General features: G+C 44.0%; 1 protein-coding gene across 13 annotated transcripts in view; it reads left to right on the top strand.

The window, feature by feature from the left end:
• Positions 1-12,195, top strand: part of PFKFB1 (6-phosphofructo-2-kinase/fructose-2,6-biphosphatase 1) — an 86,498-nt gene that overhangs the window by 48,783 nt on the left and 25,520 nt on the right. For all 13 annotated transcript variants that reach the window (XR_014834546.1, XM_005673664.4, XM_021079419.2 and 10 more), the window contains 2 exon segments: positions 6,672-6,879; positions 9,628-9,774. Coding sequence is in view for 12 of the 13 variants with exons in the window: in XM_005673664.4 (XP_005673721.1) it covers positions 6,672-6,879; positions 9,628-9,774 (355 nt within the window). In the remaining variant the exon portion in view is untranslated.

Below are 12,195 nucleotides of genomic sequence, written 5' to 3'. Positions count from 1 at the left end.
TTGGATTGTTTGTTCTACTTCAGTGAAAAATGTCATGGGTGATTTGATAGGGATTGCATTGAATCTGTAGATTGCTTTGGGTAGTATGGCCATTTTTACAATATTGATTTTTCCAATCCAGGAACATGGAATATCTTTCCATTTCTGTACATCTTCTTTGATTTCTTTGATGAAGGTTTTATAGTTCTCGGCATATAGGTCCTTTACCTCCTTGGTCAGGTGTATTCCGAGGTATTTGATTTTGTGAGGTGCAATTTTCAAAGGTATCGTATTTTTGTATTCCTTTTCTAATGTTTCATTGCTGGTATACAGAAATGCAACTGACTTCTGAATGTTAATCTTATATCCTGCCACTTTGCTGAAGTTATTAATCAGTTCAAGGAGTTTTGGGGTTGAGTCCTTAGGGTTTTCTAGGTATAGTATCATGTCATCTGCATACAGTGACAGTTTGATCTCTTCTCTTCTTATATGGATGCCTTTGATTTCTTTTGTTTGTCTAATTGCTGTGGCTAGGACTTCCAAAACTATGTTGAAGAGCAGTGGTGAGAGTGGGCATCCCTGTCTTGTTCCAGATTTGAGTGAGAAGGCTTTCCGTTTTTCCCCATTGAGGATTATATTTGCTGTGGGTTTATCATAAATGGCTTTGATTATGTTCGGGAATGTTCCCTCTATACCCACTTTGGCGAGGGTCTTGATCATGAATGGATGTTGAACTTTGTCAAATGCTTTTTCTGCGTCTATTGAGATGATCATATGATTTTTGACTTTTTTCTTTTGTCAATGTGGTGTATGATGCTGATTGATTTGCGTATGTTGAACCATCCTTGTGAACCTGGGATGAACCCAACCTGGTCATGGTGTATAATTCTTTTGATATGTTGTTGGATTCGGTTGGCTAAGATTTTGTTGAGAATTTTTGCATCTATACTCATCAATGATATTGGGCGATAGTTTTCTTTTTTGGTGGTATCTCTGTCTCGTTTTGGAATGAGGGTGATGGTGGCCTCATAGAATGTCTTTGGGAGTATTCCTTCTTCTTCAACCTTTTGAAAGAGTTTAAGGAGGATGGGCACCAATTCCTCTTTATATGTTTGATAAAATTCACCTGTGAAGCCATCTGGTCCTGGACTTTTATTTGTAGGGAGTGATTTTATGACCTCTTCAATTTCATTTCTAGTGATCGGTCTGTTCAGTTGGTCTATTTCTGCTTGATTCAGTTTTGGCAGGCTGTAAGATTCTAGAAAATTGTCCATTTCTTCCAGATTGTCAAACTTGTTGCCGTAGAGTTGTTCATAGTATTCTCTTATGGGTTTTTGTATTTCTGCTGTATCCATTGTGATTTCTCCTTTTTCATTTCTAATTTTGGTGATTTGGGTTCTTTCTCTCCTCTTTTTAGTGAGTCTGGCCAGGGGTTTGTCAATTTTGTTCACCTTTTCAAAGAACCAGCTCTTGGTTTTATTAATTTTCTCTATTGTTTTGTGAGTCTCTATTTTATTGATTTCTTCTTTGATCTTTATAATGTCCTTCCTTCTGCTGACTTTAGGACTTTTTTGTTCTTCTTTTTCTAATTCGTTTAGGTGGAGGGTTAAGTTGTCCATTTGGGATCTTTCTTCTTTTTTGAGAAAGGCCTGGATTGCTATAAATTTCCCTCTGAGCACTGCTTTCGCAGCATCCCATAGATTTTGAGAGGTTGTGTCTTCATTATCATTTGTTTCAAGGTAGTTTTTAATTTCCTTCTTGATTTCCACATTGACCCATTGGTTTTTTAGTACCATGTTGTTGAGTCTCCATGGAGTAGGTTTTTTCTCTTTCCTTTTCCCATGGTTGGTTTCTAATTTCATGGCATTGTGGTCAGAGAAGATACTTGAGGTAATTTCTATGCTCCTAAATTTATGGAGATTCGCTTTGTGTCCCAATATGTGGTCGATTCTTGAGAATGTTCCATGAGCATTTGAGAAGAATGTGTATTCTGCTTTTTTTGGATGTAGTGTCCTGAAGATATCAATTAAGTCTAACTTTTCTATTGTTTCCTTTAGGATCTCGGTTGCTTTATTGGTTTTCTGTCTAGAGGATCTGTCCATTGATGTGAGGGGGGTATTTAGTTCTCCTATTCTGATTGTATTCTCATCAATATCTCCCTTTATGTCTGTTAATATTTCTTGTATGTATCTGGGTGCTTCTGTATTTGGGGCATATATGTTGATGATAGTAACATCCTCTCCTTGGATGGATCCCTTAATCGCTAAGTAGTGTCCTTCTTTGTCTTTCTTTATGTCTTTTGTTTTAAAGTCTATTTTGTCTGATATGAGCGTTGTAACTCCTGCTTTTCTGTCATGTGTATTGGCGTGAAATATTTTTCCCCACCCTTTCCCTTTCAATCTATATGTATCTTTTGTCCTAAGATGAGTTTCTTGTAGACAGCATATTGAAGGTTTTTGCCTTTTTATCCATTCAGCCACTCTGTGCCTTTTGATTGGGGCGTTCAGTCCATTGGCATTTAAGGTGATAATTGATAGATGATTATTTATTGCCATTTGAACCTCGGGTTCCAGTTGATGCTATGTTTCTCCATTTTTCCTTTCTTTTTTTTTTTTTTTTTCTTTTGGTTGGATGGTCTCCTGTTATTACCTGCTTGAGTGTATTTTTTTTTTCATTTTTTGCAAATGCAATATTTGGTTTTGGCTTGTGGTTGCCCTGTTTTTAAGTATGCTAACCCCTTCCCATAATTGTGTATTTTAGCCATTTACTTCCTAACATCCCTTGCCCACATTTTATGGTTTTGATGACTCTTTTTTATTTTTTTCTTTCTAATTTTATTTTGTTTGAAGCATGTTCATGATTAAATCTGTATGCTGGCTTATTTGAGTGACTGCTCTCTGATTGCGGTTTCCTCAGTCCTAGTTCTTCCTCTTCTTCTTTTTTTTTTAATTTTCTTTTTTCTTCCCTTTCCTTCCTTTCTTTTTGGTTTAGAGAAGCCCTTTCAATATTTCCTTGAACCTGGGTTTTGTGTTGCTGTATTCTTTAAGTTTTTGTTTGTTGGGAAAAATTTTTATTTCCCCTTCTATTTTAAATGATATTCTTGCTGGATAGAGTATTCTAGGTTGCATATTTTTTCCTTTGAGCACTTTAAATATCTCTTGCCATTCCCTCCTGGCCTGTAGTGTTTCTGTAGAGAAATCAGCTGATATTCTTATGGGGGTTCCCTTGTAGGTAACATTCTGTTTTTCTCTTGCTGCCTTGAGGATCCTCTCTTTATCACTAACGTTTGCCATTTTTATTATGATGTGTCTTGGTGTGGGTCTGTTTGGGTTCAGTTTGTTTGGGGCCCTCTGTGCTTCTTGTGTCTTGAATCCAGTATCCTTTAGATTTGGGAAGTTTCCAGCGATAATTTCTTCAAATATATTTTCCATTCCCTTATCTTTTTCTACTCCTTCTGGAATTCCTATTATGCATAGATTGGCCCGTTTTATATTATCCCATAGGTCTCTTATATTGCTTTCCAGTTTTTTGATTCAGTTTTCTGTCTGTTGACCAGATTGAGTGATTTCCATTATTCTATCTTCCATATCACTGATTCGTTCTTCTGCATTATTCATTCTCGTTTTTACTGCCCCTAGTTCAGTTTGCATCTCTGCAAATGAATGTTCTAGTTTTTCTTGGCTCCTCCTTATATTTTCTAGCTCCTTTCTAAGGGTATCTTCATTACTGTTCCTATCTTCTCTTAATTCCTTCAGTATTTTCAGTATTTCTCTTTTGAACTCCAGGTCTGTCAGACTGCAAAGATCTGTTTCATTGTTGACTGTTTTAGGTGAGTTCTCCTTTTGGTTTGACTGGGGGTGGTTTCTCAGCTTCTTCATCTTGCTTGTTGTTTTCTTTCTCCTGAGGGAGTTGTAGTCTCCGTGATCGGGCAGTGTTTGCCTTGTCACTCCGTGGAATATTTCCTGAGGGCTGGCATTGTTGGTCAATCTTTTTTGAGGCAGTGTGACTTTTCTGGAGTGTTGCTGGGGCTAACAGTGTTTCTTTGAAGCAAAGGAGGACTTCCTGAGGGCAGACAGGACTGGGAGGTCCACACCACGATGGTAGCAGATTTCACTTGGTCATGCAGAGCTTGCTCTGGTGTTTTTAGGCTGTGGGGTTCTTGCACGGGGTTGGCAGTGTTGGGCAGCTTCTCTTCAGGGGTGCATCACCCCCTGAGGGCTGGAGCAGCTATCTGGGTCTCTGAGAACCTAAGAGGCTCTTCCCTAGGGCAGCCCACCTCAGAAGGACGGCCTGAGAATGTAGGCGGATCTTTTCACAGTCTGGCTAAGCTTGTTTCAGCTTTTCTGGGCTGCAGGGGGTCCTCCAGGGGGCTGGTGGTGCTGAGGAGCTATTTCACGGGAGTGGGGCACCCCGTAGGGGCTTGTGCGTGTAGCAGGGCCGTTGGAAACCCAAGAGGCTCCTCCCCTGGGCAACCTGACTCAGAAAAACCGTCCAAGAATTAGGCAGATCTATTCACAGCCTGGCTAGGCTTGTTCTAGCTTTTCTGTGCTGCAGGCCTTTTCTCAGGGGCTGGTGGTGTTTGGTGCTGCTCTGCAGAAGTGTAACCCCTCCAAAGGGCAAACAGGCCTGTGCAGGGACAGCCCCAGCGGTGGTAGGTTTCAGGCAATTGTTGAGGCCAGCCCTCCTGGATGGCAGGCAGCCCCAGGTCCGTGAGAGCGTAGGGCGTGGTGGGGTTGGGGTGAGGGGATGCACTGGGAAGCACAGCTTTCAGCTAGCTAGCAGGCCTGTAAGCTTGCTGTGGCATGGAGGGTATTGTATGGGCACCCACCCCTTCTTCTCTCCCCTCCCTATCTCGGGCGCAGACCAGGCTCTTCTCCCAGGTTCCCTCTGATGGGGCCTTCCACTTCCCCACCCCTAGAGTATTGCTCCCTTTCTCTGCGACAGCTTTGTTTTCTAGTCTCCCAGGCAGTCTCTGCCCCGTCAAATGATTTCTAGACCTCCCAAGCAGTTTCTGCTCCGCCCCGCCCCCCCAGCCCAGGGACTAACCTCCGAGGCTGAGGTCTCGGTGCCCAGCCCCCACCCAGGCATCCCCCGGCCCTTTCCCGGGGACTAACTTCTGGAGCCGAAGATTCGGTGCCCAGACCCCACCCAGGCATCTCAATTTTTGGTGACTGTGCCCGTAGTTCAGATGGTCCGTTCGGCTCTTGATCGGCTTTTCCGTACTCCAACTTACTGCTACACTCTTCTCTGCATCTGGAGATTCCTCTGGTTCGTTTGATCTTTCCCCCATGTAGGTGACTTTCCAGGGTGTGGGATCCCTTTCTCCTCTGCAGTGTTGGTGTGTCATTCCATTGCCTCAGATTCCCCCACCTCTTGCCAGAGATCCCTCTGAACTCCCTACAATCCAGCAACCAAAGAATTAATGTGTGGCACAACAGGGGCCTCAGGAATCTTGCTCTATGATTCTAGTCTTCTGATTAGTCAATGTCCTCCACCCCCCAATTCCTCTGCAGAGTGGTTGTTGAATAGTTTATCACTCATACCTATTAGTTCATGACAGAGTACAGAATTGAGGGGATAACAAAGGGGCTTAAAGCAAGGACCACAATTTCTTCACTAATGTGGAACACCTCTGTATTCCCATGCTCCTGTACTTGGCACACCTTAGAGTGAGTGACTACTCTAAGAATGGGTGTTGAGCATTGAGTATGTGTTTCCAAATATATATTCCTAATAGGCCTAAGAGTTCCCAAAGGACAGACACTGAGTCTCCACCCCAAGTATAAAGCTTAGAACAGAGGAGGGTATGTTTTTTGACTACATGGCAGATAAGGAAAGAACCCAACCCACTCCCTTTTCTGAGTAAGAGAGGCATAAACACAGAGACATGTGCATACACAGAAACAGTCTGATAGCTGCTTGCAGAGTGTCAAGTACAATATATCATAGCAGAGGCTCAAATAATAGAGGGACAGAGCTTGGCTTAAGATTTTAAAGTATGTTGTGAGCCACACAGGAAGTCCAGGACTGTGGTTGCCCGGGAGGAGGGGGAGGGAGTGGGAGGGATTGGGAGCTTGGGGTTAATGGATGCAAATTATTGCTTTTGGAATGGACTAACAATGAGATTCTGCTGTGTAGCACTGAGAACTGTCTAGATGCTTAAGACACAGCACGACAATGGGAGAAAAAAATTATGTATACACGTATGTGTAACTGGGTCCCCATTCTGTGCAGTGGGGAAAAAGTGTGTTGGGGGAAATAACAATTAAAAATAAATTTAAAAAAAGATTTGAAACGATGAAGGAATGGACAAGTCAGGAGCTGCCAGTGAGATATTGGAGGCAGTCAGGGACATGGAGGATTACTTTTTCTTTCTGAATATGTCAGCAGTGTAAACCACAGAAGAGAGAACCCTAGATACCTGGAGTGTGATGACTGAAGGTAAAAACAGAGGCTCAACCTGAGACCAAGGAGACAAAGGGAGATGGTAGCAGGCAGTGAGCTCCTCGGGGTGTCCAGGAACCAACCTCTAAAACAGGGCAATACAAAACATCTTCTTAGAGAAAAGGCACGTGAGAGCTGAGTTGTGGTGGAGGATTGAAGGCAGGAGGTGTGGTTGGGGCTTACTCTTGGGACTAGCCTCTTCACCATCAACCCCTGAGCTACCCTTGCTCCCACTTGGGCTGGCCCAGCCACTTGTCCTACATCAAGATCTTCGACGTGGGCACACGCTACATGGTGAACCGCGTGCAGGACCACATCCAGAGCCGCACAGTCTACTATCTCATGAACATCCATGTCACACCCCGCTCCATCTACCTATGCCGGCACGGTGAGAGTGAACTCAACCTCAGAGGCCGCATCGGAGGTGACTCTGGCCTCTCACCTCGGGGCAAGCAGGTAGGGATGGCCCAGTGACCCTGAAGCATTGGCTGAGCTGGGCCAGATTGGCTGCGGGTGGATGGGGTGGCCACTGCCTGGGTTCTGAGGATGGAGGGACTCAGTAACAGGGTAAAAGCAGGTTCTAGGCACTCCTGCTCTTCCACTTCATCAGCCACTCATTCTTGACCCATTCTTGATGGGCTCCCATGTGCTGACAGTATCTGCAAATCTGATGGCTTGGTCCTGGCACTCCAGGCCTTCCCAGATCTAGCTGCTCCTCCAGCCCCATTACAGGGAGCCTGACTGGTCCCCTCATCTTTCTCATGGCTCTGTGCTTTTGCTTGTGCAGTTTCCCCCACCAGGGCTGCCCTCCTCTGTCCCCTCTGTCAGCTGGTGACCATGACTTGCACAGATAGCTGTCCTAAAACACCCCACCCTCAAGTCCATCCTCTCTTCCCTTCCTCAGGCCTGATGCTTCATTCTCAAACCCATATTTCAGGTCATCACAGGATCAGCACTTGTTCCCCACTGGTCACCATGGCTTTCCTGCCCTCCCTCCCCTACCCCTTCCAGGACTTATCTGCTGCTCCATGGTCTAGTCCAGGAAGCCCTCCCCTGTCCTCTCCTGCCCTCCCAGGCTGGCCACAATGCCCTGAACTCCATCTCTCCCAGTTCTGGCCCACCTCTGATCCTCATGTCATGAGTCTCTTCTTTCTAGCTAAGTATAGTGACCTGCACATTATGGGTGCTGGCTAAATAAAGTGACACATTTTCCTGTGTTTGGCCCCTTGTCTGGGCTTGTTAGCACAGGTATTGTTCTTGCCGGGAGGATGGCTTGGGCGGGACATGTGAGGAATGAGGTGCAAAAGAGAAGGCGCACCCTCTTCTACTAGATACTTCTGCACATTCACAGCACTATCTGCTTCCACATGTGTGGCCTCATTTAATCTTCACAACAGCCTGTGGGGTGAGCATTACTGTCACCGATTTATGGATGAGAAAGCTGAGCCCAGGCAGAAACAGAGAGAGGCCCCAGGTCGCACAGCCAGAAAAGGATAGAGTCAGGACTGAAAACCAGGCCTTCATGCTTGCCCATCAGCCTCCCCCACTGCCGAGATGTCAGTATCCCAGGCCAGGCATCACACCAGAAGCCGTGGTCCTCCTGGATCCATTTCTGCCACCTTCAGACTGGCAGCATCCCCTTGAGGTGGACCCTGACCTCTGACTCTCACTTCTCTTGCTCCTCAGAGCAGAATCAGAGGCTGCTGGAGGCCTCATGGCACCACCTACAGCCAGGAGTGTCTTGGTTAGGGCTGGCCATGGCTTTGCCCACACAGCTCAGTGCCCGGTTTGGGCATATAACCATCTCCGCACAGCATACCTCTTGTGCACAAGTGTGCACATGTACATGCACATGCTTGGCATCAACCTTTATGCTCATGGCCACAGTGCACCATGCATGGTTTACAAAGCACTTTCCCATCAACCGTTACCCACAATCAATCACAGTAGCTCTCACCTACTGTGTGTCATGGTATACTCTGCGAGTTCCTTGTCTACTATCTAATGTGACACTCACAGAGACCAGGCTGGGTGAGCTAATGCTGTTTGCATGTTATAGGCAGGAGATATGAGGCCAGAGAGGGCCAGGGACATGTTCCCGGGTACACAAGGACCTGTAAGGGAGCTGGAACAGTTTGAGCCCTATCTCCTGTCTCCTAGTCAAGGGCTCCCTCCACTAGAGCACACTGATTGCTGACTCATAATCCATTATCAGGCTGTGTATACACAATGCCTATATATGCTTATATCTGTACATTTGTACAGATTTTCCCCACACATGATCCTTAATAGCATACCTCTATGCAGAAGAAGAGTGAATCACTTGCTCCTCTGGCCTCCCACAGGCCTTTGTGTTTCCTTTTGGTCCTGTCAGGGTTTCCCTCACTAGATTGACTGTATCTTGATAATTGGACACCCCAGTGCCCAGCATATGGCCACACACACTCAGTAAATATTTGAATGCCCTTAAAACCTGAGTACCAGTTACGCTACTCAAGCAATGAGAATTTACAGGGTCAAAGGGAAATGTCCCCCAAATCCCACTCTCTACACACTTCTAGACCATACTAAGAGTACCTGGAACCCTAGAATTTCCTTCCCAGAACCTTTTTCTAGGGCCAATGTCCCATAATCTGTTTACCTTTTCCATAATCTATTCACCGGAGAGAAGGCCATTGTGACAGAAATGTTCACCCCTAGGCAAAGGGTGGCCAAGGAACCACTGTGGGTCACAGGGGTTGGTGGAAATATAATGTGGACAGAGCTTGGTCCAGTGACTAAATTATTCATATACATGTATTCAAGGAAACTATAAGTGCGGGATGGAGCAGAAATGGGAAAGAAGGATGGTGGACTATGAGTGGAGTACATCCACTTGTATTCTTATCCCAGGCTCCACATATGTTAGAAGTGGGCTGTTTGAATGAATGAATAATTGAGTAGAAGATTCCATGAGCAAGCATCAATGAAGACACACACACACACGTGCACGCACACACAAATATACATGTTCTTTTCTATTCCTTTGATCCTTGGTCACATGGTCAAAACTATGACTCTTTATAAATTGGAAACTTTTAAACTCTACTCTTGTTTGTTCACCATCATTCTACCATTTGTGGCAGATCTGAACTTCTTCTCATGACCACCTTGTCTTCTTTCATCTCTCTTTCTCATCTCCTCCTTTGTACTCCCACTCCCCAGTATGCCTATGCCTTGGCCGACTTCATTAAGTCCCAGGCCATCAGCTCCCTGAAGGTGTGGACCAGCCACATGAAGAGGACTATCCAGACAGCTGAAGCCCTGGATGTCCCCTATGAGCAGTGGAAGGCCCTGAATGAGATTGATGCGGTGAGATGGAAGGGGATGGACCTCCTGGTGGGTGGTGAGACTTGACTCTGGGCTTATCCCCTGGATTGCCTCTGTTTTGGCTTAAATGTGTAACCTAATTATTTCAGCAAATATTTATTTTGCTATGTACTCTTTCATGGAGCCCAAAGGCAGACGGTGAATGAGACATTGCATGAGACATTCATCACATGTGACAAGTTTGTGAGAGGGGGAAGTACCAGGGACTATGGAGTCTCAGAAGGTGATGGTGCTCCTGACAAGGCTTGGTGGTAGAAAATTTAGAAGGAAAGCTTCTTAGAGGAAGCTGGAAATGAAACAAGAAGCAGGCAAAATGGGCTTGGGATGAGGAAATTAATTTAGTTCTAGGAATAAGGAACAGCTCATATGAAAGCCCAAAGTTGAGAAGAGAGCATGGTATATTCAAGAAACTGAGGAAAGAATAGCAGAGAGTTCTCGACAGTGATTGTGAGGTCTGGAGAGAAGGGAGGTGATGTTGGAAAGGAAAACAGCTTATAGGACTTTATAGCCCATATTGAGGGATTTGTATGCTTCCCTAAAAATGAGAAGCCATTGATGCATTCTAAGTTGAAGAGGAGTGGCCTGAATGTGATTCACATTTTCTTTAAAAAAGGTCACTCTGGTCATGTGTGGAAACTAGGTGGGCCAAGGGTTAAAATGAGAATGTATACCACTATGGAGACGGCTGTATTAGTCTAGTCAGGAGGTGAGGACATGATGGACCAGATAGATATTGGAGATGGAATGAAGAAGAAAAACTTGGGGAATAGTTCATCTGATCTTGTGACATAGAAGTCTCTCTCTGGAGTCAAGTTTTTCCATGAGTTCTTAAGAGAAGGCATTTCCTCTCCATTATCTCATCTGCACTATAGGTACACTGATATCAGGTAGAAGTCCAGAGATTATGATGGTCAGATACTAAAATAAAAGCTCCACCATGAATGTAGGTAACTTGTGTGTAGGTAGGTTAATTTGCTTACTTGCTAGATAAATACAGAGAAGTATATGTGTGTATACATAATTTATCTGTACTTAACTATAGATGTATAGAGATACAGATATTCAGAAAAGGGATATACAGCATTATTGTACATATCACATATATTTGCTATAAAATACATGTAAGCAAACTTCATCATAAGAGTTTAATTATTGTTTGTTTCTGGCTCACATGTGGTATAAATATTGGATATCTACTCCATTTCAGGCTCTAGAGTTGTGCTGAAGCAGAGATTGCTTCCTGTCTTCACTGAACTTTTAGGAAAAAAAGGGTAGACAGAGGAATAAAAAACAGCATGTGTGATACAGGCTCTGATGGGCTAGACTGTGGGCCCACACAGATGTTGAGACAAGGCACCTTACTCAGCTAAGACCTGTCTGAAGGAAGTGATGCCCAGATAAAGACTGAGACTTGCGTAACATTGAGCCAGGTAGAGAGGATCAAGAATTGTGTCATGCTGAGAAAGCAACAAGGTGTGTGTGTGTGTGTAGAACTATTAAGGTTGTAGCAGTAGAGATGGAGAGGAAGGAAAAAGGTATAGATTTAAACAGAAACTTAAGAAGTAGAATTTCAAGAATTAGCTATGAGGGGGTGAATAAGGAAGAAGGAAGAATTTGGAATGATGTCTAAGTTTCTGGTTTATTTTACATCATCAATAATAAAATAATGAGATATATTAATCTAATAATGTTATATTAAATTAATCTAATATATTTAGATTACTAAATCTAAATAACATTAATCAGTAGAACAATATAACAATATATTCCATTGTTGGAGTCTTTAAAATGCACCTTGTACTAGTTTTTTACTACAGATTCTCTAATATCCAAAACACTTTTTTGAGGTAGTTATAATTATCCTCATTTTGCAGATGAGGAAAATAAAATTTAGAAAACTTAGGCAATTTGCCTCAAGTCAATAAGGAGTCAGTGGACACTTCCACAGGCTTCCAGTACACCTCAGAATAGAAAGTTGAAGCCAGAGTTCCCTTCATGGCTCAGCAATTAACAAACCTACTGGTATCCATTAGGATGCAGATTTGATCCCTGGCCTTGCTCAGTGGGTTAAGGATCCGGTGTTTCCGTGAGCTGTGATGTAGGTCTCAGACAAGGCTTGGATCTGGCATTGCTGTGGTCCTGGAGTAGGCTGGCGGCTACAGCTCCGATTGGACCCCTAGCCTGGGAACCCTGGAAACCTCCATATGCCACAAGTGCGGCCCTAAAAAGAGAGAAAGACAAAAAAAGAAAAGAAAAAAAGAAAAAAGAAAGTTGAAGCCAATCTGGAAGGACTTTATTTATCTACAGAGTGCATTTTCTCCCATCGGGGGTTGTCAGTTGAAGTTTGACACTGCCTATCTGCTTGTAGATTGGGGAAAGGGATAACCTAAACCCTAAGGGAAG

Source organism: Sus scrofa, chromosome X (assembly GCF_054392235.1).
Source record: "Sus scrofa isolate SSC_HxYL_T2T_F1_AM1 chromosome X, Sscrofa_HxYL_maternal_Yorkshire_Landrace_v2.0, whole genome shotgun sequence".
Lineage (NCBI taxonomy): Eukaryota > Metazoa > Chordata > Mammalia > Artiodactyla > Suidae > Sus > Sus scrofa.
This window is presented reverse-complemented; position numbering and strand designations above follow the sequence as displayed.